This window comes from Mustela lutreola, chromosome 1 (assembly GCF_030435805.1).
Source record: "Mustela lutreola isolate mMusLut2 chromosome 1, mMusLut2.pri, whole genome shotgun sequence".
NCBI lineage: Eukaryota > Metazoa > Chordata > Mammalia > Carnivora > Mustelidae > Mustela > Mustela lutreola.
In genome coordinates this window covers 66,959,211-66,983,838 of record NC_081290.1, presented here as the reverse complement: position 1 = coordinate 66,983,838, position 24,628 = coordinate 66,959,211, and the positions used below count along the sequence as shown (strand labels likewise).

Here is a 24,628-nt window from a genome sequence, read left to right as displayed (position 1 = left end):
TAAGAGCCTTCAGTTTACGTTGCTGCTTCTGGTGCCTGGGGCTCTTGGGGGTGGGGATGGTGAGGCACTGTGGGTATCGGAGAGAGGCAGTGGATCTGAAACAGCTGTTTTATTTTGACATTCAGAGGCCTAGCTGACGCTGTGCTGCTGAAAGAGAGGCCAAGAGAAAGCCTGGAAGGTTTTGGAGTCATGCTCCCAGTGGGACAGGCAGGGCCAGCAACACCTAGGGAGGAGCCAAGAGGGTGTCGGGCCCTCTGGGGCTGCAGGCCCTGGGCTGTCCTGGGTTGGGCCCAGGGGGAAGGAGGTCCCTGGCCCAGGCCTCCCCTGCCCCAGCGCAGGTCGGGGCTGGCTCAGCTACTCAGCCTTGAGAGTGTGGGCTGGAGGCCTCAGATTCCACAGGAGCAGGAAGGGGAGCAGGAAGAGGCCGGAACACACGGTGAAGCAGACCTGGGCCCCTGCCAGCCAGTATGCTGTGGAGAGACAGCCTGAGTGGGAACGCGGGCCCACACTGGCCCTGCAGCTCCTTGGCCCCAGGATGGTAGCAGTGCGGCCCTGGCCCTGTGCGCTTACCTGAGGCAGCCACCATAGGTCCCAATGCCCTGGCCAGGGCGCCCAGGCTCCTTAGGGTACCCATGATTGTGCCTTTCTGCCTGGATGAGCCTGAGGGGGAGAAGATGGGGAGGAGGCCATCAGGTGCCCGCAGGCCTCCTCCCAGCTGGGGGTCTCTGGTGACAGAAAGGCTTCTCACCATAGTTGGCAACCACAGAGGACAGGCAGGGCACCACGACTGCGGCAGCTGGCGGGAGACACCAGGAAGGTTGAGGTCAGCCCACAGGAGACACCAGGGGGGCTGTGACCCAGGAGCCCTGGCCCGGGGAAGGCCCACTCACCGAAGGAGTACAGCAGCAGCCCCAAGCCCAGCACGGGCAGCATGAGCCCCCAGCCGATGAGGAGGAAGGCCGGCACGAGCAGCAAGATGGCCTGGCGGTGGGCACAGTGATCAGGACCCACCCCTGCTGTTTCCAGCAGGGCTTAGGCCACAGCAGTGCTCCCTACCCCAGGCTTCCTGGGGAGCCCCGTACCCGCTTCACAGCTGCAATCTCCCCACCAGGGCTGATCCTCCGTGCGTAGGCACCCTGCACGGCAGCCATGGTGAGGCCGATGAAGAAAAACATCTTTCCCTGCTGGAGGCTGGAGGCAAGGGAGCGGTGAGCACTTGGGCCCTGCAGCTGGCTGAGCACCCCTGCTTCGCTGGGAGTCAGGGAGTCAGGGTGACAACCGGTTCAACACGGTCCTCAGGGCCAGGGTGGGAGCAGCCCTGCAGCTGGGGCATCAGGCCAGGGAGATGGCAGGATGCTCCCAGGTCAGGTCCATCGGGGACCCAGCACCCCTACCTGCTGAACTGGAAGCGCTGGTGGGCAAGGAAGCTGAGCGTGTACTCCAGGCCGGAGAACAGGAAGAGGTAGAGGAAGTACACCAAGCCCAGGCGGCGGAGGCTCTCAAGTCCTGGCAAGCAGTGGGGAGGGGCTGACGATAGCTGGGGGCAGGTCTGGGCTGATGGAGGAAGGGACCTGTCCCACCCTCACTCAGGATGGGGGCGGAGGGTGAGGGTGGTTGGGTGGCTCCTTACTGTCTCCAGCTGGTGGGTCCTGGCCTTGGGCCACGGCCGAGAAACGGAGCAGGGCCAGGGGGCTGAGCAGATCTGCAGCAGCTCGGAACCCAGGGGTGATGGAGGGTGCCTGGGGTGGGGGCAGGACTGGAGGCCAGGCGGCTGGGGAGGGGCAGGACCTGAATCTGCCCTGGCCTCCAGTTCCCCTGATAGGCTTTAGGGGCAGCGGCACCAGAAGACAGCCCAGCCTCCCCTGGCCTCCCTGCACACCCACAAACTGAGCCCCCAGCCCTGGGACCTCTCAGTAGTCTTTCTGGGTCTGCTCTTACCCGCTTCTCTGGGGGCAGAGTCTCTGGCAGAAAACAGAAAATGAACAGCAGGTTGGAGGCAGCGAAGAGCAGGGCCAGCCAGGGTACTGTCTCCGTGGGCAGGGAGGCACCCAGCATGGGGCCCAGGGTGAAGCCCAGTGAGAAGGCCACCCCGATGACTGCCTGAAGAGAAGGCCGCCTGAGCCAGGCACGAAGACCCCAGGAATCCCCAGCCGCTCATCCCCTGTCACCTGCACGCACCATGCCTCGGCTGCGGGCGGAAGGTGAGCCCAGGTCAGCTATGATGGCCGTGGAGAGGCTGACGTTCCCCTTGCTGATGCCCCCAATCACCCTGGAGGCCAGGAAGGTTGCGAAACTCCTCGAGGCAGCCCACACTGCGTATGAGGTGGCCAGACCTACCTGCCTCAGGGTGGAGCCCACAGGGCAGGTATGGTCACCTGAGGCCACAAGGGGCCCAGAGTTGGGCCGACAAACCCAGGTCACATCCTTGGGGCCCTGCCCCATTCTAGAACATCCAAGGGCCACTTGTGTTCCCAAGGTCCCCATAGGTGGCAGGAGCAGCTCTGGGAAAGCCTGGCTGGGCCACGGGACTACCACTCCCTCAAGCACCACACTCGGGGCAGTGAGGGGCCAACCCCCTTTCTCCCCAGAGGCCTGCCGGGCAGGCGAGAAGAAGGTGCACATTCCCACGCCTCAGGTACCCCCATACCAGGGACAGCAGCATCACGGGGCGCCTCCCCAGACAGTCCGAGATCGCCCCCGTGAGTGGAGCCAAGAGGAACTGCAGGAAGGAGAAGACCGAGCCAATGAGACCTGGAAGAGACAGGTTTTGTTCCCCGAGGTCTGGTCCTGTGGGGTGAGCCCTGCACTCCCACACCGTGGGCCTCCAGCTGAGGTGCCCTGACCACCCGCAGACATTGCGCTTGGATACTGGCGGCCAGTACCCAGAAGCAGGAAGGTGGGGACAAGGGCTGGGATGGATTGGAGGCTGGGCAGAGACACACATCCGAAGAGGGTTGCAGGGGCCCCAGCGCGGAGCTGGTGGGCCTACCTCCGAAGAGGACGCTGTTGTACCTCTTCTCTGCCGGCATCCTGATCGCAGTGGCAAACCAGTCCACTCCCCGCTGCCACGAGCCATAGAGGGGGTCCTGGGGGACACGGGACTGTGACGAGGGTGCCGGGCGCCGGCAGCTGTGGTGGGGGGAGTCGGGGCGCCCCTAAACATGGACGAAGGGGGAGTCTTACGTGGGCGCGGCCGTGGCTCTCCAGCAGCCCTGGCAGCAGGGGCAGCAGCAGAGTGAAGGCCAGAAGGTCCAGCAGGAGGCCGAGGAACACCACAGTGATCACGCGCGTCTCCTGCGCCGTCTGCGGGCGGATGGGTGGGCGCGGGGTGCAGCTCCCTCCGGCTCCCCAGCCCATGATCCCGCCTGGCTGAGAGGGTGGCAGGTCTGCATGCGCCCGCCTCTGGGTACCCCAGCCCTACACGGGGGTAGACTGAGTCCCCCAGCTCCTGCCAGGCGCCCAGACAGCCAACAGCCACCAAGAACCCTAAAGACAGCGCCTGCCCGCCCCGCTCACCGGCGCCCTCCCCCGATCCCGGCAGGCGGGAAACTCAGGGTGCGGAGTTGCGCAGAGAAACCGCAGCCACGGATGCCAACCGTCGCCAGGGGCCGGATGAGGGCATCGCGGCCCTGGGCACCATCCCACCCCACACAGCCACCCCCGTCCTCGAGCGGAGCGGGCGGGGAAACTGAGGCCCGGGAGGAGGGCGGCCCCGGGCCCCCGCCCGCCCGGACCCCAGACTTCGCCCGCACCCGGGACCCCGCCCCACCCCGGCTTGTCTCCCGGGCGGGACAGCGGGGAGCGCACTGGACGCGGGAGCAGCCCCGCCCTGCACTTGCCGCGGCCGCGCGCTCGGGGCGGACAGACGAACACGGAGATACCGACAGATGGACGGATGCCGAATAGACCGCCGGGCCCGCTCTCGGGGGCGGGGCGCGCACTAACCACGCCCCCCGCCCCGGAAGTGGGAACGGCGGGCTGCTTCCTCTTCCGGCCGGCTCGCTCTGGTCGTGGGGCGGATGTGGAGGGGCAGCTGCGCCCGCGGGGCCGAGTGTTACGGGGCTGCTGTCGGGGTCTCCGACGTGCCGGCCCGGGGCTGCGAGCGCACACACCTGTGTCCCGGGGCCCCGGACAGGGCGGTGGGGGCGAAAGACCCTCGAGAGCGGCAGCGGCCGGCCTGGCCCCGGAGGCCCCGGCCCTGCCCGCAGGGTGACGGGAGCGTCGGGAGACGCGGCTGGGCCCCCACAGCCATGTGCGTGCAGCCGGGCGCCGTATTCCGAACCCGGTCCCCGTCGCAGTCCGCCTCGCAGAGGCCGGGAGTCCGCTCCCACCAAACCGGGCGCCCCTTCCCTGGAGGACGCGCCCGCTCCCGTCCGTTCTCCCGCGCGCCTCAGAGCTTAGCCGCGCGGGTTCCTGCCTCGAACGGCAGAGTGAAAGTGTTCCTGAGTTGCGGTCCTGTGATCTCAGCGGAGCGGAGCGAGGTCTCCGCATCTGACTGGGTCTCGGGCAGAGTCCCGGATGGAAGGACTCGGTGAATTAAAGTCTTAGTAGCAACGGCTGGGGGACAGCACAGGCCGTGCCAGGAATAGCAGGCCAAGCCTCCTCCCTGTGCGGTGTTATTGGACCTACACATGTGGAGCGGTGTCCCCAGGGGGGGACCGCTGGCCCTAGGGGAGGCCCGCCGGGTATCCCTGCATCTCATCCAGGAACCCAAGGCTGCGCTGGGCAGGCGAGACCCACAGGCCCGCGGGGACACTCCGACCCCGTGCTCTGCACCCTGAGTTCTAACACCTGTCAACTTGTCCAAGATCGCACTCCCCATTCTCCCCACCATCATCAGGTCACCCTGTGGCTCAGGCTCCCACATCCATTCTGGCCACCCCTCAATCCCTCTGGTCACTGCTGTGGCCAGCGCATAACCTCAGGCACCGGTGCCACCATTCAGGGCCGGTCAGTGGGCCTCAAGCCTGAGATGTTGGCCTCTACCACCCACCAGCCTGGGGAGGGCCGGGCCTCCAGTCACCTGCCTCACTGGATGTTACCCGGACAGACCTTCTGATTGTCTGGAGGCGCCTCTGCATGTGATAGGGCAGGACCTGGACGCAGGAGAAGACAGCCTTTATTCCGTTCAGTGCCTCACTGGGACACTATTTATTTTTTGAACTTTTTCCTTTTCAGAGCCTTCCATTCACCTTCCTGTGTGGCCAGACTATTAAAAAGCTGTTTAACTTTTCGCTTTCTTTCCGCATCCCTTAAAAAAAGAGAAAGAACCCCATTTTTACATTCACCTTGGCATTTTTACCGGCGTGACCCACCAGCAGCTGGCATCCATGCAGGCCAGTGCACCCAGCCCCACCCAGCCCGGACCCCCAGCCCCCGCTCACCGCTCCAGGGTCTCGGAGAGCTGCATCCGGGCCAGGAACTGGTTGTCCCTGCGGATCTCCCGCACAGCCCCTTTAAATTCACGCTTGTGCTTGTGGATCAGCCTCCTTCGCTCCTGCTCCTGCTTGCTGCTTCCCTGCTTCCTCCCAAACTCCAGGCTGAGGAGAGAGCCAGTGTCAGGAGGCCCAGATCCCTCTCCCTGCCCACACCCCCCACCAGCCCGACACCCACACTTTGACCAGCCGGGGGGTGAAGAGCTTCAGTGGCTCGGGCTTGCTCTTCGCACAGACCAGTGGCCGGCAGCGGGGCTCAGGTTCCTCCAGGTTGGCCAGCGCGCTCTGGCACAGTTCCTGCAACCAGGGACGTGGAGGCTGCTGCGGGCCTGGCTGACGTGAGGCCTCCAGGGTTGAACGCGGGCGCAGCCAAAGCCTGGCTCTGAGGGAGCCCCACCGCTGTGTGGACAGGCCCCGCTTACACCCCTGGGCACACTTCCTGCTGGCAGGACAACAGATGCCCAAGACCCTTCTAGAAACCTCTCTGGGCACTCAGGCCTGCTTCAGCACCAGCAGACTCTATGGACTCTCCTTCCCCAGAGAAACTTGTCACCATGGGCACAAGGGACCCACCCCTATGGACACACACAGGGGAGCCTTCACTCTACCTTGGGCGGCCACACCACGGGCACCAAGCAAGACCCCATCCAGGACAAGTCACTTCTCAGTTATCCCACTTCCATCATCCCCCGTGGGCATTTCTAGAGCCACCCCTCCAGACAACCTACCTGCTAACCTGCTCCCCACTTGTGGGGGTGGCCAAGCTGGCGCACAGGGCCACGGGGCGGAGGCCTCACCTGGAGCTCAGGGGGGTGACTGCGGCCAGCCAGGTGCTCCATCAGCAGGGCTCGCAGCGGCCTCATAATGGCGTAGAAGGATGGCAGCGAGCTGTAGAACTGCGTGCAGCCTTTCACCAGAGCCAGACACACAGCCAGGCAGGACAGTCTGCAGGGGGGTGAGGGGGCGACACCCAGCTTTAGGCCCAGAGGCAGGAAGGGGACCAGCTTGTTCCATTCCATCATTGCCACAGTCTGTCCTCTCGGCAAAAACCACAACCCCCAACACACAGCTCTGACAAACCCACCACAGGCCGGAGTATACGCGCAGCGTGGTGTTGGGCAGGATAGCTGCCCCGTGTCCCTGAGCAGAGAGGGTCATCGTGCGAAATACAGCTGCCAAGTGCTGACTGGACACTTGGCACCACTCAGCTTTGGGGAAATGTAAACTACATCCACATGGAGCTGACGCCCCACCCATGCCCTGCTGTTCAACACATGAAACAAAGTAACGGATGTTAGGAGCATGGGGAGCAACTGGTCCTGTAAAGTAACAGGGTGCTGCCTGAAAAACAGCATGGGGGAGTCCTCAGAAAAATGAAACCTAGAACTACCATGTGACCCCGCAATTCTGCTCAGTTGGTACCCAAAGAATGAAAAGGGCCTCAAAGAGATGCCTGCACCCCACATTTATGGCAGCTAAAATGGGAACACCCAAGTTTTGTGGACAGATGAGCAAAACATGGTCCATTCACACGATGGAACATTATCCAGCCTTAAACAGGAAGGACATTCTGACACCTGACCCCGCCTGATGAACCCGGAGGACATGGCACTAGAATGTGAAATATGCCAGCTACGAGAGGACAGACACTGTGATCCTACTTCTAGGAGGTCCCCGGAGGATCCAGAGGCTAGAGGCAGAAGGCAGACGGGGTGCCAGGGGTCGGGGAGGGAATGGGAGACCGGTACACAATTTGTCCTAGGGATGACAACTTCTGGTTGTGAACGGTGTTGGTGTCCGCACCAGGGTATAGACATACTGGATTCCACTCCACCGCTGGCTTCACAGTGAAAACGGTATACCTTCTGTTGTATTTTACCACAACACAAGAATGTCAAATAATCCATAATTTTAAAAAATTAGAGAACAAAAGGACTTCTGACAAAAAGCCCCAGCCCTCCTGTGCACTGAATGTGTGTACCCTCCTCACCCAATTTACACATCGAAACCCAGTCCTCACTGTGATGGTGTCTGGAGGGGAGTCCTCTGATCCATGAGCATGGGCTGTCTCCTTGCACTCAAGCCTTCCTTAATAGTGCCCACCATGTCTTGTAATGTCAATTATCTTTTCCTTCCTGGTATTTAATTCCCATGTTTTATTCTTTTTGATGCTATCGTAAATAAAATTCTCTAAGTTTCCTTTTCATCTGCTCACTGTGTATAGAAACGCAGCTGCTTTTTTGTTGACTTTGTACTCTGCAATTTCACTCCATTAGTTTATTAGATCCAACAGCTTTTTTCTCATCTTTAGGATTTCCCCCCATTATCAGACCGTACCACCTGCATACGCCACACTGGTGCATGCATCCTCTGGGGCCCAGCTCTCTCCAGCTCCAGGCTGGCCCGGCCCTGAAAATGCCCTCCCTGGCGCACCAGGCACCCCCGCACCTACCTGGTGTGGTTGGCCTCCGTCTTATTTTGGGCCTTCAGTCTGTAGGCCCAGTGGAGGGACAGGCCTCTCCTCTGCCACGTGGCTTTGTCCTCTTCATCAGAAACCACGAGCAACTCTGAGTTCTTCCCAGATGCTCTGAAAGGATGCACCAGAGTGTAACCTGAAGTCCAAGCGGGACAAGGAAAAAGATGGCCTCTGAGCATCACGGCTCACAGGGAAGGCTGTGCGTGATGAGGCCATTAGAAGACTCACTTCAGACACTCTCACCGTGTTGACTACACAGAGGTGGGGTTATAGCTCCTGCAGGGGTGACGGGGGCAACTGCCTAGGTCCCTGACCTCGTTGGGGAGACAGGCAGTAGGCCATACCCAGGAGACGGAGTATCAGAAAGCAACGCTGTGGGAAAAGGGGGAGAGTAGGAGCAGATGGCACACAGTGAACCTGGTCAGAGAAGGCCTGTCCCAGAGGATGAACGCTGGCACAGTGGACAGAAGCCCATCACCACCCAGAAGAGCAATCGAGGCAATGGGCGTGGCTGGCCTGTACACTGGGCACCGCAAAGCCATTGGCAGTGGGGCAAAGGGACAGGAACCAATGCCTGCCCCCTCACTGTAGTGTCCACTGTGCCTCAAGCTGTGGCCATCTCCCAACAGGTCCCCCAGGCAAGTCTGCGCCTCTCCAGGCCCAGGCCCAGCGCACAGGAGCACATGGCAAAGAGATCTATGCAGTACGGGTGCAGCGGCTGCATGCAAGGGTCTGCCTATGACATCACGAGGGGAAAGCAGGATAGACAGCGTGTCTGGGGTTGCGCGCCTGGCACTGGTGAGGTGGTCCACATGGCAGGCCTTATGGTCTACATTGTGGCATCAGATGGAATGAGCTATGATGGATGATCGATCGATCAGGGCAGGAAAGGTGGTCCTGAGGATGCGGAGCAAGAGGCAGAGCCCGGGGGGCACCTAGACCACCAGAGAGGGGAGCAGTGGGGGGATCAGTGTTATGGGCGCTGTGGGAGGGGGCAGGGAGCCAAGACTAGCATAGCCCAGAAGGCCAGATGACACTAAAACTCCTTTTTCTTACAATATGGCTTCTGACAGGCACGCTTTCCAAAATTCCCAGCACTCTAGAAACTATGTAGACTGGGCTGCACACTAGAAATGTGGGCCACAAAGAGGGAGCGCAAATGTTCTTGTGGCCCAAAAACAAAACACAAGATCTTAATGATATGCTCACCTAACCCCAAGTATAAAAATGTCATTTCAACACAGAATCAATATAAAAGAACTGTTTCATGTATTTTTGACAATAAGCCTCGGTCCACTGGGGTCCATGCAGTGTGTGGCCGCTGGTGACTATGGCAGCGGGAACAGTGGGGCCCCGGTTCCCTTGGGTGCAGGGGTGTCCAGCCAGCCACACTGAGAGGCCACAACCCTGGACAGCGGGGCTTCAGACCAACTCACCATGGCCACACTTGTTTGGCGATGCGATGTAAAGGATTCCAAGAAGGAAATTCACGAGCTCAGGAATGAACCTCCGAGACAAGGACACGTAATCCAGGAACACGCAGCACACGAACAGGCCCTTCACCACGTCTTGGAGTGACAGGACGGGGCACTGGCATGGGAGCATAGGCTGTGGTCAGCTGTCAGGAAGAAAGTCCCAGAAGGCTGCACTAGCTACACAAGCTGGCACCCCGGCTGAGATCTGTGGCCCCAGAGCTGTCCCTGCACAGAGGAAGCACTGGCCTCGCCACAGTGGGGCTAAGCGGGATTAAACCCGGTGAAGAGAGGCGCCTGGGTGGCTCAGTGGGTTAAGCCTCTGCCTTCAGCTCAGGTCATGGTCTCAGGGTCCTGGGATTGAGCCCTACATTGGGCTCTCTGTTCAGCAAAGAGCCTGCTTCCCCCTCCCCCTCTGCCTACTTGTGATCTCTGTCAGACAGATAAGTAAATAAAGTCTTAAATAATGTAAATAAATAAAATCTTAGAAACAAAACAAAACAGAAAACACCTGATGAAGAGCGAGGCCCTCTCCCATCAACCTGCCGCCAGCCTGCAACGTGCCGCTACTCAGTCTTTTTAAGCCAAAAGGAGAACAGAGACCTTATGAGACCCAGCACATCACCACTAATTCCAAAGGCTCTTTTCGGTGTCACCCCCTTTATGACCTCGTCTGGGGCCACTCCTGGGGTCTTCCTCATAGGCCCCCAGCCATGCACCAGCATGTATGTACCTTGGTGAGCAGCTGGCTCATGCACACCAGTGCGGGGGTCACCACAGGGTGCCGAAGGTCAGAGGTCGGAAACAACATCCCGGCAATTTTCAAATACATGAGCTGAAAGACAGCGTCACCACACACATTAGGGAGAGTGAAGTTCAAAACACGGCCTTTTGATGGCACAGGACAAAGCAGGTTTGGACCTTCCCGGTGAGGGGCCACGGCCCCCTCCCTGCACAGGTGGGGCACGCCCATTCTCACATGTGCACATGCACACACACAAGCCAGACTCTGCCGGAACGGCCGCCGAGCACAGAAAACACCCAAACAGCAATGGGCAGATGTGGTGAGAACCGCTCACCGACACCCATTTCCTTGGACACGGGACCTTCCTGGGCTTGGCTCTCGCTCAGGGAAATGTAGGCTGAAGCCCTGTCCTGGACCCGTTTACTTTTCCCACAAGAGAGAGGCCAGGCCACTGGCGAGGCTGCTGGGGAGGCCGTGGGTTCTGGGCAGGGGCATAGACGTGAAACAGAAAGGGAAGGACACACTCCCTCCATGGACCCTTGAGTCCCCCTGCTGCGCTGGGCTCAGCACGGCCCCAAGGAGCCAACGTGAGCCAGGACTCTGGCCCACACAACTAGGATGCAAACGACAAGTGAGGCTACGTGCGGCAGCGGCAGGAGCGCTGACGCCTGGGGTGCTCAGATGGCTGGGCGTCTGCCTTTGGCTCAGGTCCTGATCTCAGGGTTTTGGGATCCAGCCCCGCAGGGTATCTTTTTGCTTCTCCCTCCGCCGCTCCCCCTGCTTGTGCTCTCTTCCCATCTCTCTCTGTTCAAGGACAGTGCTGGCTTGGAAGATGACAGTCTCCAGGGACCACACCCCCCAGGAGGCACAAGAGAGGCTGCTTCACAGCCAGGCACCTGTGTTAGTAGGTTTTGCACACCTTCATCTGGTCCAAAGGCCCCCAAGAAACCCTCCCAGACCCCAGCACTGGGCCATTGTGAGCTCATGAGGAGCTCAGGAGCCCCCAACTTCTCCTTCCTGCTCCTGGCAGGGGCTCCAGGATCGGCCACAGACCTGCTGGGGGGGGCATTCTGCCGAGTCCCCCATGCTGCCCCCCGCCGGGACTCCAGGGGACACAGCCACAGGATGGCAGAGGGGAAAGCAGCGCCTGCTCCTCGTGTCACCAGCAGTGGACTGAGTGTCCGCTCAGGGAACTGCTGTGATAGCAACAGCCTGTGTATTGAGTGCTGCATCTGGGCCGTGACAGTCATGACATGGGAGGCATTTACTGCAACCCCAGCCCCGCTCACAGACAAGGACACAGGTCCACACAGCTTGTCTGAGGAACTGGAAGGGTCCTGCCATGTGGTCTCTGCAGCAGATGTCCGCTGTGACACACGGGTGTCTGCTGAGGGCTTGGGCTCCCAGACATTGGCTCAGATCCCACTTGGGTTGTGGGGGAGGAGCACTAAAACCAGGAGCACAAACCCTATATTTTTAAGCTTCTGTTAATCACGGCTCTTCATTTCCGCAGAAATTTTAGAACACAGAACAGACTGGGCAAGTATTTCTTCGTGGTCATAGATGCCAATGAGGTGGCCCACAGCTGCCATGGGGCTGTTAGAGCCCCAGAGGTGCTTGGGTGTCTCCGTGGGACCACAGCTGAGCCAGGGCATGGGCTCGGTCCTTCTGAACACAGACCCGTTCTGTTTGCCCTAAAGCCTCTTCACCACGAAGGCTGAGCATAGCCCCATTCCCACGGTGTCACAACAGTGAAACACATTCCCATGACTCGTTCGTGAGTAGATGATCCTTTCCACTTTGTTCCAGTCTGTTCTCCAGCTCAGTCTGGAAGCTCAAGGGCATGGCAAACCTACCAAACCACGCGACTTCCTCTCAGCCGGCCCTCTTCTGGCCGGCCGACAGCATCGGCCCCCAGGCCCAAGACCAAGCCCCCGCTCACCACATCAAGGCCTGGAAAAGCCGCCCGGCCTCTGGCCTCAATGGCCCCTTCCATCTCGTGCATGGCATCTCGCAGGACGAATTTTATAGAGTCGCTTGCGGAGTCAGGAAACATTTGGCAAAGGTTATATAACTGCCTGTTAACCAGAAACATGGGTCAGGGGAAAATGACCTCAGGTAACGAAATCATAAAGAATGCCCCCAAACCTCAAGTTCACCATGTTCTGTGACATCACCTGCTGGCTGAGCAAGTGAGCACGTAAGGCCCTGGACGCACCTGTCTCCCCTCACTGGTCTGGTTGCCCTGTTGGGCAATCAAGAGAAAGCGCCTGCTAGTGTTTGTTTCAGAACACCACTCGTACTTTTGCCATCTCCCAGAAAGTCCAGCTTCTCAGTAGTGACAGCAGAAGCCTAAGGCCGTAAGGAGCATGTTCTCTGAGACAGACTCAGGGAACGGGTCCAAGGTGCTGCCCACAGGAGCACAGCAGTTCCTCCCAAGCGCTGTGGTACCGGCAGAAGGTGGCATGGGGATGTGGGGGGTGCAGTGTGTGGCTAGCCCCAGACAGGCCCCTACAGCTCCTGTGCTCACTAACCCTCCCTCCAGCCAACCAGGGGCCAGGAGCCATGCTCCCGTCTCTGCTTTCATGGGGGTCCCACTGCAGTGAAGGCTCAGCCGTCCCTGGATGGGGTGGGGACAGAAGACCAGGGGGCTGGCCTCCCTGTCACTCACAGCACCAGCCTGACAGGTTTCCCCCGAAGTATGGACCTGGAGCAGGCAGGTTTTTGGGCAACTCCAGGACATAGCCTACCCTGTGTCCCAAACACCCGGGCTGTCTGACCAGAACTGACGTTTCATTGGCAAATGAAACACAAAATAAGCCTCAAACAGCACGAACAAGCATGAAGCTGACCCGTTCGTAGTTAATGGCGTGTCTGTCCCCAGGGCCCGGGGGGGGGGGGGCAGGGGCAGCACACTCACCACTCAGAGGGGACTGTCGTCACCGAAAACCTGTAGCTAGTGTATACCGTGCAGCCCGTCTACAAAGTCAGCCTAACTCTGAGACGTAGTTTTATGACTGTAACTAGGGACATAGCTGTTCAGCTCAGCCCGGCAGTCTAGTTAACCCACCACTGCAACTTACACAACCAATTTATCAATCACTCGGAGGTTGGGTGGGTCATCTGTAGCCAAATCTCCAATGTACTCCAGAAGGAAGCCGAATAGTTTCTGCAGAACACAGATCCAGAGCAGAGGTCAGTGCCCATCCCCAGAACAAAACCACAGGTGCTGCCCTCAACATTTTGGCCAACACATGTGCACATGTCTTGGGCCACCGACGGGAGCATTATGCAGAGTGCAGGTCAAGAAGCTGGCCCTGCACCAGGATGGGCGGGTCAGCAGAAGGGCCTGGGGCACAGGCTTCTGCACAGCAGCAGAGAGCACCCAGGTCCTCGGGCAAACCAAGAGTGTGCCCAGCCAGCCCTGTGCCTCAGCCGTGAATGGGCAGCACTTGCTATGAAGAAAAGGCACATTTCACGTCTTCCTCTCCCGGACAGGCCGGCTCTCCCGCCTGCAGCCACGTGAGCCACATGCCCAGGCCTCCTCCAGGACTCGCGGCCGCAGGGGGCTGGGGCACACGCACCTGGACACACAGATGGGGGTGGGGGATGCCCTGACACTTGCCACATACACCACCTACTTCCAGTTTTGCTTTGTTTCCCACAGCAAGACTCGGATGATTGCAGGTCTGAATTCTCTCCACCACCACAAGCTGCTCCTCCCTCGTCCTTCCCGATAATAAAGATTTCAGTTCCTCGTAGGACTCAGGGGCTGTCAAAAACACAGAACACACTCCACAGTTAACATCTAAGAAAAGAGCCACGTTTCTGTTACCAGAGAGCTTAAAAACGAAACAGAACAGGGGTGATGTCATTTTGCCACGACACAATTTCAGGTGTGTCCTACAGACACCTCCTCCTACCATGACCGCCGAATGCGGATCTAAGGTGTGCTCCGGACGGTCCCAGGGGTGAGGTGCAGCAGGATGGGCTACTGTGGATCAGTGAAAAGGCAGCAGGTATGGGGTTTAGTGTCCACACTTGCTCAGGAGCTGGCAGGAGCCACGTGGCAGAGTGCTGTCACCACCCCAGATTCCCACTGATCGCAGCACACGCCGGAAAAAGCCAGCCTCTGGAGGTGACCGTAAGCCACGGGACAGTTTAGGACACTCACTAGAACCAGATTCTTCTCCACACACCAGACCACACAACATACAATGTTTGCTTTAAGGGGTTATGCGCCCAAATGAGTGTCCAGGTTTGGCACACAGGAAGCCTCCTCACAGGTGACTCCCCAATCTCCCAAGCCCTACCCCCGCTCTCTGTGGTAGCCACATTTCCACCACAAAAAGAGCAAAACGACCTCCAGTGGAAAGGTGTGTGTTGTCCTCCCGCTCCTGCTGGCCCACGAAACTATCCGTAGTCAACACAGGCTGGCGAACACTCTGGCCAGACACTGCCGAGCAGGACTGTGCCCATCACAAGCCCATACATTATAGGTGGGCACACAGCCACGTGTCCAGAAGCACACCCTCAGTCCCCACAGACTTGGCCTCAGTGAGGCCGACTTGTCACCAGGTCACCGAGGTCATCCCAGCACAAAAGAAAACCCAGTGTTTGTCTACCTGCAAACGTATAGGGCAGCTGGTTCCTGGCAGCTTCTTGAGCTCTGTGCCCAATGCTGGTCGTCCCTTCGCCCAGGGCCTGCCGGGGCTCTCCGCTGGGCCGCCCACAGTCCTCCTCACTGTCCATGTCCGATTCCAGGTCTGAGTGCCCATCAGGGTCACTGCTGTTCTCTGGGTCCTCCTCACTCAGGTCTTCACCCTGCTCCTCTTCACTCTCACCATCACTGGCTTCCCCGCTTTGCTCTTCCTCAATGCTCATCTTCCCATCCTAGAACAGAAGAGGGGGACCTCAGGCCTCAGTACCCCGGGAATGCTGCACACATGAGGAGCACGAGTGCCGAGAGCTGTCCCTGCCCTCCTCACTGGCTCCATGCCCAGCCTTGTGCTCTGGGCCCTCAGGGCCAGCAGGCTGGGAAACAGCTCCGATTCCTACTGCCAGGGCTCTGGGCCAGGGTCAGTGTCTGCCACGGAGCAGCAGTGACCCAAGGTGTGGTGGGCGCCCCGGTGGCCATGGGGTCCAGCGTCTGCATCTGCAGGGGCTTCCTGACATTGAGGCTATACCCAGAGGTGGCAGGACCTCACAGTATCTGGGGGTCACCTGTGGCTATGCTCTCCTGCCAAGTGCCCCAGTATTCTGTGAGCACCCAGCCCCTCGCATCCTCCTCAGCTCAGCACACCTGGCCTCCTCCTGGCCTACTGCCCTGAAACCAGGATGACTCTCTCCAAAGGGGTAAGGGTAAAGATCTCACAGAGTTCTAGGAACTCCATTATTTTACCAGCTCCCTCAACAGCCGTGCTAAGCCTGCAAATAACCACAGGCTTATGAGCGAAGGAGGCTGATGTTAGCACATGAAGATCCAGCACGAGGCTGGCGGTGCCTCATCCAAGCAACTTGCCCATGGGTGCGGGATTGGAACAGCCGGGCACTCCCAGATGCAGAGTGCACGGGTATTCTCACAGACCCACTCTCCACCGCAATGAGCCGTTCAGATTCCAGAAACCGAGCTTCTGAATTCAGAGAGCAGGCCAGCCAGCAAAGGCAAACCCCTTACCGTGTAGGACAGTAGTCGCCTGTCGTCTTTGTCCAGAACGAAGCCGTCATTTAAGTCATCCGCGGACAGGTGCTTCGGTTTCCTAGCCTCGCTGCCCTCGTCCTCACCACGCATTCTCCGTAGCCGTGCAGCCTGGCCAGGAAGGAAGCACATTGCGAGAGGCCTGCTGGCCCTGCCCTCCCACCAACCCCAGGCCAGGGTTCCAAGCCTGCCTCTCCCTTGTGTGCGGGGACTATGGAAGCATCACACGCGATACCTCCTACCACACACAAATGGAAGCATCGCGGCACAAGTGCATCTGGGCATCGGAAGGCAAGCCTGCACGTCTACAGTTTGTCCAGCCCCAAGCTGAGTGGACCTCACTCCCCGCTGCATGGCAACGGGGGTGAGGGCAGGGGCTCAACCGTGCGGTTGTCTGCGCACAGGCTGCCAGCCAAGAAGAGGCCCCAGTGGGGGTGGACTACAGAGCCCAAGACAGAATAGCATGTCAATGTTCATTTTTGTTCTAATGCAACAAAAATTTAAAAGCCCTTTTTAAGGCACAGAAAATGAGTTGAGAAGACCGTGCACTGTACTGTTAGCTGCTGTTTTTAGACAAAAGAATCAGAGCACTCATTTCTTATTTGGTATATCTGGGTATCATCTGCAATTTTTTGCTTTTAGAATAAAAAATGGAATTTAGAGAAAAAGAAACTTTATAAATTTTAAAGAGTCTAACAAGATTTCTTTGATAAAACAGCTCATCTGCAGCCCACCTCAAAAGCAGAGAGGAAAGGCCTCAAACCCAGATCCTGCCGCCCGAGTGGTACTGGGCCCCAAGGTCAAGGTCACGGTCACACCCGCACCTCTAGCTGCTGAAGCCGCTCCTGCTCCTCCTTGGCCAGCTCCTCTTCTGACTTCATCCGGTTAGAGGGCTGGGCCTTCATTTCAAAGCCCAGCTCGCGAACCATCATGTCATATGCATCAGGCTATGGCAGAAAGAAGAACTTTTTACTTCTGGTTGCTTTTTATTTTTAACAATTTGCACAGGCAGCTTCTTGCATATCCAGTAACGTGCTGACACCACGATGGAGGGAGCCAGATGGTATCCATGTCTTTCCTACTTAAAATAAAACTGTTTTCACCAGTCTACAGAACCCTTTAAGATCAGAGAGGATTTTCCACAATTCTCAAAACATAGCTGCTTTAACAAAACTAAACATTGCTCATTAGGCATGAAGCCCACAAAACAGGCTGGGGTAAACGTGGCAGTAATAGTGTGAGTGGCCCACAAAGGTGGACAGCTGGTCACATGACATGGCCACCTGATGAAATCCCACATACTTCCTAAAAGCCAGACACATAGCTGAATGCCACTTTCAACAATTTAGACTAAAGTGGTAGGAGCCGCCCACTGCCCAGAGGGAAAATTCAGTAACCGTATATATGGCTATGTGGATATGTAACTAGAAAAGTCAAATACCATCTGAAGAAGCCCTCCCCTTGAAGGACTGCTCCTACCAGGAACATTTTCTTTAGTTTAGTTATCTGGGCGGAGATGCTGAAGCCTCTTTCTGCCCAGCTCTACACGGACACCACATGGTTCCACATACTCCATGAATCCTCACTAGAGAACACAGGAACTAAGAAAAGGAGGGCAGCTATCCATGTCAAGGAACAGGCCTGAAGGGACACCGGTCTTCACCTTTCCTCCAGAGAAAGGACCAGTCAGCTTGATACCCACCTTGGGTCGCTCCTTCTTATCCCTGTTCTCAGACTTGGGAGTTCTGTGTGTCAGGAGAGTCTGGATTTCTTTCCAGTCTTGGTCCAGCTTCTCCGTGAGCTCCAGAGCACCTTCCCGTTGTGCCTGTCTCTCCCTCTGCAAAGAGAGTACAGATGTGAGGCGTGCTGCCGGTGCGGGGTCGCGAGCAAGAAGCCTCGCTTGCCAGTCTATGTGTAATGTAGCAGCAGAACAGAGAGCCCGAGAGAGGAGGATCTCAGAAGAGTGGAGCTACAGAATCTCATCACACAGAGCTGAGTCCCTGCTATCAACTGGCCATCTTGACGCTCTGAGCAGTTTGCTGCTGATCAAAGACAGGCATACACGTCAACATATAAAACCAACCCACCAAAGACACCCCCAATCCCAAAACACAAAAGACTGTGAAAAGTATATAAAAGATGAGATTTAAAATAGTCCTATCCAAAACGAATGCTTCTATTAAGGTCACAGAAGATGTTAAATACAACCTAGACACACACAAAGAAAAGCAGCCCCGGAGCTGTTTTGGGGAGGATCCCCGGGCCAGAGCACCGGGAGCACTAATGCACCTTCTCCTGCTTAGACTTGGCAATGAGCTCTTCAATGAGTTCTCTGCGTGACCTCGGCTTCTCCCCCTCTTCTCCTTGCTGCTGCGGGGTCTTCTTATGAAGTAGCCCGCCACCACCTCCGAAATGGGCAGCAGTCAGCTCGGCTGGGGACCAAGAGCAGAAAAGGCATCTGTGAAGCTGGTGCTGGTGCTCAAACCAGTTCTTGCACTGGTCTGCCAACATCTACCCAGGGGCATATCTGAGAACCAACTTCACTGGCAAGAACCAATTCTCCCACAACGTGGCTGCATGAGACCCCAGGCACAGGGGCACTTAAGAAATCCCCAGAACGCAGGTGTCTGGGTGGCTCAGTTGTTAAGTAACTGCCTTCAGTTTGGGTCATGATCCCAGGGTCCTAGAATCAAGTCCCGCATCGGGTTCTCTGCCCCATGGAGAGCCTGCTTCCCCCTCTGCCTCTCTGTCTCTCATGAATAAATAAATTAAAAAAGAAAACAAAACAAAAACTTAAAAAAAAAAAAAAAAAAAGACAAGAAATCCACAGGATGAACCACCCCAAGAAAACTCAGAGCCATCAAATAGCCCCTGACTGTGACCCGATGCCTGGAAACACCAAGGATCTACTCGCTCGCTGCGTTTGAATCTCACAATCAGCAAGCACAGTAAAACAAGCTGGAGTCCAAGTCTCAGGATGGAGTGCCCAGGATAGGGCCGCGTGAGAACCAACATCCTTCACGCCTGCTCGGGCAAGGCTCAGAGCCTGAGCCTAAGTCAGGAAGCTGGGGCCACAGCCAGAGCCATGACGTTTAGTTGGCCCTGTTCTGTGGCAGAAGAGGGAAAATGCTGTGGGAATCATCAACTCAGGAATGGACAGAAACCTTAAAAAACCCAGCACCTCAGATGAGAAAACAGAGGCTAATGTGGGGAGCCATTTCCCCAAATCTGCCAGGAACAGAAACAGAACATTAGGGCCAGTTTCCCAGAGCGGGACCCAAAGCCCGGCCCCTGCTCCCAGCCACATCTGCGCAGATGACATGTGTGCAGGAAGGAGAGGCCAGTGTACAGAACCGCTGACTCCAGACAAGCTCTCTAGGCCGCCTGGCAGTGAGTCACCAGGGCCGGGGTGCTCCACTCCGAGCTCTCAGCTCCCCCTGCTCTGCCCCCTAGAGCAGCCCTGGGGCTCAAATGTCTGGGCTGTCCCTTGCCAGCTACTCAAGGAAACGACCTGAGTAACTCAAATGCCTTTGTTCCAAATCAACTTTTCTCGTTCTCTTGGGTTTCTCTCCTACCCAGGTGCTCCTGACCACCCTCCCCCTCCACGGCTCCTGGAACCCTTGCCTTCAGTCCTCACTCTCCCCAGCTCTTCCATCACTCCCCTTGGCTTTCCGCCACCCCCCGGGGGTGGACTCACAAGTTCCCACGGCTCCTTCTGCCAGCAGCTCGGCCCCCTTCCCACACCCTTCTGGAAAGGCTCTTGCCATGTGGCTTGCCCCCGAGCTCCAGGACTCAGCAGTGGTCTCCTCTTTTCCTCCCACCCCTAAGGCTACAGCTTCTACAAGGCCTTCCCCGGATGTTGGATGGCATTTCAAGCTGCCCGAAGCCAGTGTGTGTTACAGTGTAGCCCATCTCAGTGACTGGCAGTCCCACATCATTAGGTGCTCCAGCTGAAACCCTGGGAAGCCTCTGATCCCTCGTACACCTCCATCACAATGAGGTAAGAGCTACCTGACAGGGTTGACCTTTCCGATGAACCTCTCCTACTCTAGGGGAGGTCACCACATCACACAGCTGGACAAAATACGTGTTTCCTATTGATTTATTTGTAAAGTTACAGTAAATACATACACATTCAAAAGTAAGAGCTTTTCTAAGTTAATTGGGTTTTGAAGAGCTCATAATCAGAATCAAAGGATGCCAGAGAATTTCTACGGAACAGTTGAGCCCTCAAGACCCAACAATGGGAACACATGGAGCCCGATCCCCCCAGTCACCTGGAAATCACAGCCTCTCATGCTGATAAGCCCAAGGCCAGTTGCCCTGTGAAGACCAGCTTGTCAACACGAAGGTACTAAGCGCCTACCTTCATCATAGTGAGTTAGGACCGTCAAAGTGACCACATTTAACAGGTAAGCATGCACACACAAAAAAACCCTCAAACAATGAGCCATACAGAGAGAAAGGCACAGAGGACAGAACTAGCAGACTGTCCCCTTGCTCCCAGCCCGTACCAGACAGTGTTCCACGTTCCTCCGTGTCGCTGTCACTATCAACAATGTCATTATGCTTCTCGATGTCTGCCAAAGACTGGCCGTAATGAGTTAATTCTTCATCTTCGTTTAGGTTGTAGATGCTTTTTTTCTCATGTTGCCGCTGACAGAAGAAGAAAAAAATCAGCTTCCTAAAATTTCCATATCCATTTAATAGCAAAACCCCGTTATTTTCCCACTGTTTCTATAACGTGACAATGTAGCCCAAGCACATCAGACTTTCTGGGTCATTTGAGCAATGTTCCAAAGATAAACAAAGATAAACAGAGCCCACAGGAGGTAAACCATTCAGGGGCCAGCCTGAGCCATGCCAGTGTTCGACCATCGATCAGCTCTCCACCGGACCAAGCCAGGGGCTGCACGTCAGTCTATAACTCAGGACACATCACCACTGTGTCCTCGAGTCACAACACTTCTCCACCCGGCTGGCGGCAGACAAGGAGCAGCACGCACACTGTACCTCGTGAGGGGCATGCCCACGCGAGTATAAGTGAATGACGGGGCAACCGCCTGCTTGTACTGGACTTCCGTGAGCAACGGCAGCATCAGACCCCCTCCCGTTGTCCTGCACACCTGCTGCTCCAGGGCAAACCTCTTCATCATCTTCTCCTCTGGGCTCATGGTGCTACTGTACTCCCCAAAGCGCTTATCTGTGAACACGTTGGACTTGTCCCTTTCCTTGTACTCCTTCAGTAATGTCTGGGTGCGCTGGAAAAGAGATCACAGAAAAATCTCGCACGGGTCCTGGCATCTTTGAGCTCTGATGGCTTGGCGATCTTGGTCCCTACAGAGAAACCGCTCCCACAAGGGACACACGGTGGCTCCAGTGAACTGTAAGATGCCACTGACACCAACAGTCAAAGAAAGGGCTAATCTACTGACTGGAAAGACGGGTTTCAGTTACTGAGGAAGCGGGGTTGCCCCAGTACAATGAAGGCAGAGAGGACTGTGTCTGGAGCTTAGGGGGCTCTCTGAGGCGTGCCTTGGCACTTCCATGCCCAGAACTAGAAGTGGAAGAAAAACAGCAGCAACTTTAAGAAAGCCAAACGATGAGCACGGAGAAGTCGCTCTGCCAGGTAGAGAGGCCAGAGGAGCTCAAGTTCTAGCTGAGAGGAAGGGAAACGAACAAGGAGGTGGAAAGGACGCCATACATGTCAACTATAACGTCCTGACCAATTAGACACAGAGACTGTAGTAAGATCACTTATTTTCTCTTTGTCACATGAATGTCTTCGTTTGTCTACAGTCAGTCCTTGCTCCTCTGGGATTCCAGGTCTGCAAATCTGCTTACTTGCTAAAGGTTACTGTGACCCCAAACCACTACCCACAGCACTTTTGTGATCATTCATTCATGTGAGGCCTAGAAGGTACAGTCATGAGTGTGACAGCTCGAGCTCTGGGGGCAGGGACCTAGCCTCTCCGACCCCAGAGGCCTCTCGTTCCTGCTGGCTGTTGCTATGGGATCACAAGAATTTACACAAGATGGCTCCAGAGAGAGCTGGGCTGTACTGCTGTGTGTTACACACTCAAGTGTGGGTTTGGAGCTCGGCTTCCCCACTCCCGACCTGACGAAAATCCTGGAATCCTGGAACGGCTCCTCGCCTCCCATTTTCTCATGTGTAAATGGGGATAATACCAGTACTCCCCTCATAAGGGCGACTGTGTGCTTCTTGGTACAACACCTGTGTCATTGGGAGGGATGACAGACACATCAACTCGGCTTACCTCACTGCTGGTGTGAGAATGGAGAGTGAGGCCCAGCCACCCCAAGATGCCTCTGGGACCCACAGTCTCGCTGTGCACACGGCTGCTGCCCAGTGCCACCACTGACTGGAGCAGAAGACACATGGGACGGTGCATTTGATTCTGAGGGACGGTCACCGTCAAGAAGACCAGGCCCATCCTGCCGCCCTGTGTGTTTTGATGCACACAGCACGCTCCAATTGCCTAGACAACCCGAGTCCCCTCAGCACCATGCTGAGTCCCCCCCACCCCATGCTGTGCCACACACTCCGTGACAGGGGACAGTGTACCTTCGTCTCCACCTCTGGCATTTTGCTCACCCTTCTGATCTCAAGTGTGACTCCCTCTATGAAGGAGTTTCTGATCTTCCTATCCTACCTTCTGACTTGAGCCCCCAAAGCACAATGGATCGGAGGAGGCACCAACACCTGCCTCCAGGCCATTCACTGCAGGCCTTCGAACAGGGCACCGAGGTGACTCCGTCTGGTACTATGGGCATGAGCAAGCTGCCCTATTCGGGCTGTAAGGCTTGGGAAAGTAGCAGACGTGGTGACTAGTGCTGGCCCCTGGAGGATATGGGGGGGAAAAGATAGGACTTTTTGGACAAACTGAGTTGCAAGAGGCAAAGCAAGCACAACAGGTTGTGCCCAGATCGTGAAGGAGTCTGAGAAAGACAAGCTGAGAAATTTAAGAATAAAAGCCAGTTGTTTATATGTCACCCAGTATATACTCAATGCGCCACTTAACCTTACAGTGACCGTTAGGGAAAGGCTGGGTATTATCATCTGAGCTCTAGAACTGAGAAAACACGCTTAGCTGGTGGAAACAAATGGGGCCCCTCTAGAGCCCACGTGGCCAGGTCCCTGGTGGCTTCCCTGGAGTGTGCCCTCGGGGCCTTATCAGCCCCCCCCCCATAAGTTCATCTAGTCAGCTCCTTGCAGTAAGGACGAGAGCCGGTTCAGTTCGAAGGTCTGGACAGCGCCCTGATGGCAGAACAAGGATGGCAGGCCCAGGAAGGCTGGGGTCCAGTCTTCACTGACCTCCATCTCCCAGCAGCTAAGAGGGAGGGAGCGTCTACCTTCACATTCAAACCCAGGGCAAGCCCCGCCCTTCGCTGAGACCCTGGGAAACGCGCAGGTCCTTTCCGTGCCCCAACTCCCCCCACCCCCGCACCCTGATGTTTTCTATAGGATACTATGTGTCTTCCCCACGGCAACAACTAACACTGTCACACCAAAGACCACGTCTCGGAGGCGGCACACGGAGTGCCGTCTGAACGCAGCCCGAAAGGCGCGGGATACTCGGGGACCGAAAGCACGGAACGTGGCATTTCGGTCCCCACGCGCGGGACACGCTGCTGCGCTCGGAAAGAGAGACGCCCTAGTCCCCCCACATCCGTGAGTTCCCGCCCCTGCGAAGGCAAGGGTGCGCGGCCGCCGAACCAGAGGCTGCATGCCCCCGCAGAGACGGCCGCAGGAGGCGCGCACGGGCGCCCCGCGCCGGGGTCCGGAGGCCGGGAGCACACGCGCGCCGCGAGCCCACCTAGCGCCGTTTCCCGGGCCGGCTCCCTGCAGCTCGCCAGAGGGAGACGCGGGACTCGCGCTCCGCCCGCGGGACGCAGTGTCCCGGCCAGGCACGCGCCCCCGCCCCGGCCTGTCCCCGCGGCGCGGCCCCCGACCCTCACCTTGTGCACGGCCCGCGCGCGCGACACGCCGGGCTGCCCCACGGCGTGTCGCGCCTTCCTGCCCAGCACCGGAAACTTCTGTCGGTTCACCTTCACCTCGAACGGATTAGGGTTGGGCCTCGCTCGGCCGCCCTGCGCCCCCGCCGGCGCCCCGGCTCCCCTCGTGCGCGCCGCCGCCAGCCTGGCCTTGCCCATGGCTCCCCCGCCAGCCCGCAGCCACACTCTGCCCGCCGCCCGCCGCCCGCCGCCGGAAATGAGGGCGGCCCCGGGGCACCGCCCCGTCCTCGTCGCGCGATAGCCAAAGAGCGGCCGTGAGTACTCGCAGCCCGCAGACTAGCCTACGCGTTTCCAGGCGAGTGACTACAACTCCCAGCAGGCCACGCTCTCCCGACGCACCGCCCCCTCCCTGCGCGCGGCCTTCTGGGAGCCGATGTGCCCCGTGCAGCGCCGCGCTGCGCCGCACCCGCCTCAGGGCGCGGCGGCGAGGGCAGTGCTCGGTTCCCTCTTCTGGGAAGCCGTTGGAGGGAACCGGCCGCGGTGCGGGTAGGCGGCGGCGGCGGCACTAGCAGCCGCCGCCGCCGGGGCACGGCGCAGCCGCGGAGCCCTCCCTGAGGTGGGGCTCGGCGGAGACTCCGGGCGGCCCGGGAGCCGGGCTCCCAGGAGCAAGTTGCCCGTGCCAGGCGCGAGCGATGCGGACGAGAGCCCGGGCCCCGGCGCGGCGGCGGTGAGCGCGGAGTTCCCCGGCGACCGCGCTGCCGGCTCCCCTCGCCTCAGCGACGCCGCCGCCGAGGGCCCGGGCCCCGAGGACCAGGGCTTCCCTGG

The 24,628-nt window shown here is 58.0% G+C and overlaps 2 protein-coding genes across 11 annotated transcripts; both read right to left on the bottom strand.

Moving 5' to 3' along the window:
* Window positions 1-94: 94 nt before the first annotated feature.
* Window positions 95-3,972, bottom strand: MFSD10 (major facilitator superfamily domain containing 10). 8 transcript variants are annotated; one of them, XM_059166527.1, is made up of 13 exons: window positions 3,840-3,972; window positions 3,184-3,365; window positions 2,990-3,086; window positions 2,648-2,751; window positions 2,179-2,188; window positions 1,939-2,100; window positions 1,631-1,771; window positions 1,395-1,506; window positions 1,083-1,251; window positions 891-981; window positions 749-796; window positions 571-660; window positions 95-470 (listed from the first exon to the last, which is right to left on the bottom strand). In XM_059166527.1, exons 2-13 carry the CDS (start codon window positions 3,355-3,357, stop codon window positions 355-357), a joined length of 1,314 nt encoding a protein of 437 aa, XP_059022510.1. In that variant the 5' UTR covers window positions 3,358-3,365; window positions 3,840-3,972; the 3' UTR covers window positions 95-354. The 8 variants fall into 8 exon arrangements, 7 of the variants coding, with proteins under 7 accessions (XP_059022510.1, XP_059022494.1, XP_059022501.1 ...); XM_059166511.1 differs by having other exon boundaries at window positions 1,631-1,739; window positions 2,179-2,337; window positions 3,840-3,971; XM_059166518.1 differs by having other exon boundaries at window positions 1,083-1,191; window positions 1,631-1,739; window positions 2,179-2,337; window positions 3,840-3,970.
* Window positions 3,973-5,101: 1,129 nt separating this feature from the next.
* NOP14 (NOP14 nucleolar protein) lies at window positions 5,102-24,074 on the bottom strand. 3 transcript variants are annotated; one of them, XM_059166504.1, is made up of 18 exons: window positions 23,807-24,074; window positions 20,953-21,087; window positions 20,341-20,482; window positions 18,116-18,258; window positions 17,529-17,663; window positions 16,651-16,773; window positions 15,806-15,937; window positions 14,754-15,021; window positions 13,770-13,900; window positions 13,212-13,297; window positions 12,071-12,206; window positions 10,117-10,218; window positions 9,348-9,501; window positions 7,888-8,047; window positions 6,233-6,380; window positions 5,614-5,732; window positions 5,385-5,540; window positions 5,102-5,251 (listed from the first exon to the last, which is right to left on the bottom strand). In XM_059166504.1, the coding sequence occupies exons 1-18, from the start codon at window positions 23,999-24,001 to the stop codon at window positions 5,152-5,154; spliced, it is 2,565 nt and encodes an 854-aa protein (XP_059022487.1). In that variant the 5' UTR covers window positions 24,002-24,074; the 3' UTR covers window positions 5,102-5,151. The 3 variants fall into 3 exon arrangements, with proteins under 3 accessions (XP_059022487.1, XP_059022474.1, XP_059022483.1); XM_059166491.1 differs by lacking the exons at window positions 5,102-5,251; window positions 5,385-5,540 and having other exon boundaries at window positions 6,164-6,380; window positions 23,807-24,065; XM_059166500.1 differs by lacking the exons at window positions 5,102-5,251; window positions 5,385-5,540; window positions 5,614-5,732 and adding an exon at window positions 6,541-6,698 and having other exon boundaries at window positions 6,239-6,380; window positions 23,807-24,067.
* Window positions 24,075-24,628: the final 554 nt, after the last annotated feature.

What these genes read in the sequence shown, in the direction of transcription:
- MFSD10 (XM_059166511.1), bottom strand. Translation starts at nt 3,357, where the DNA reads ATGGGCTGGGGAGCCGGAGGGAGCTGCACCCCGCGCCCACCCATCCGC. An exon ending in AGAGCCACGGCCGCGCCCAC is followed by an intron (nt 3,087 to 3,183) that starts GTAAGACTCCCC and finishes CGTGTCCCCCAG; the next exon opens with GACCCCCTCTATGGCTCGTG. An exon ending in CCGTGATGCTGCTGTCCCTG is followed by an intron (nt 2,338 to 2,647) that starts GTATGGGGGTAC and finishes ACCCTGAGGCAG; the next exon opens with GTAGGTCTGGCCACCTCATA.
- NOP14 (XM_059166504.1), bottom strand. Translation starts at nt 24,001, where the DNA reads ATGGGCAAGGCCAGGCTGGCGGCGGCGCGCACGAGGGGAGCCGGGGCG. An exon ending in GGAACGTGGAACACTGTCTG is followed by an intron (nt 18,259 to 20,340) that starts GTACGGGCTGGG and finishes CTTGGTCCCCAG; the next exon opens with CCGAGCTGACTGCTGCCCAT. An exon ending in TGAGCCAGCTGCTCACCAAG is followed by an intron (nt 9,502 to 10,116) that starts GTACATACATGC and finishes CTCCCATGCCAG; the next exon opens with TGCCCCGTCCTGTCACTCCA.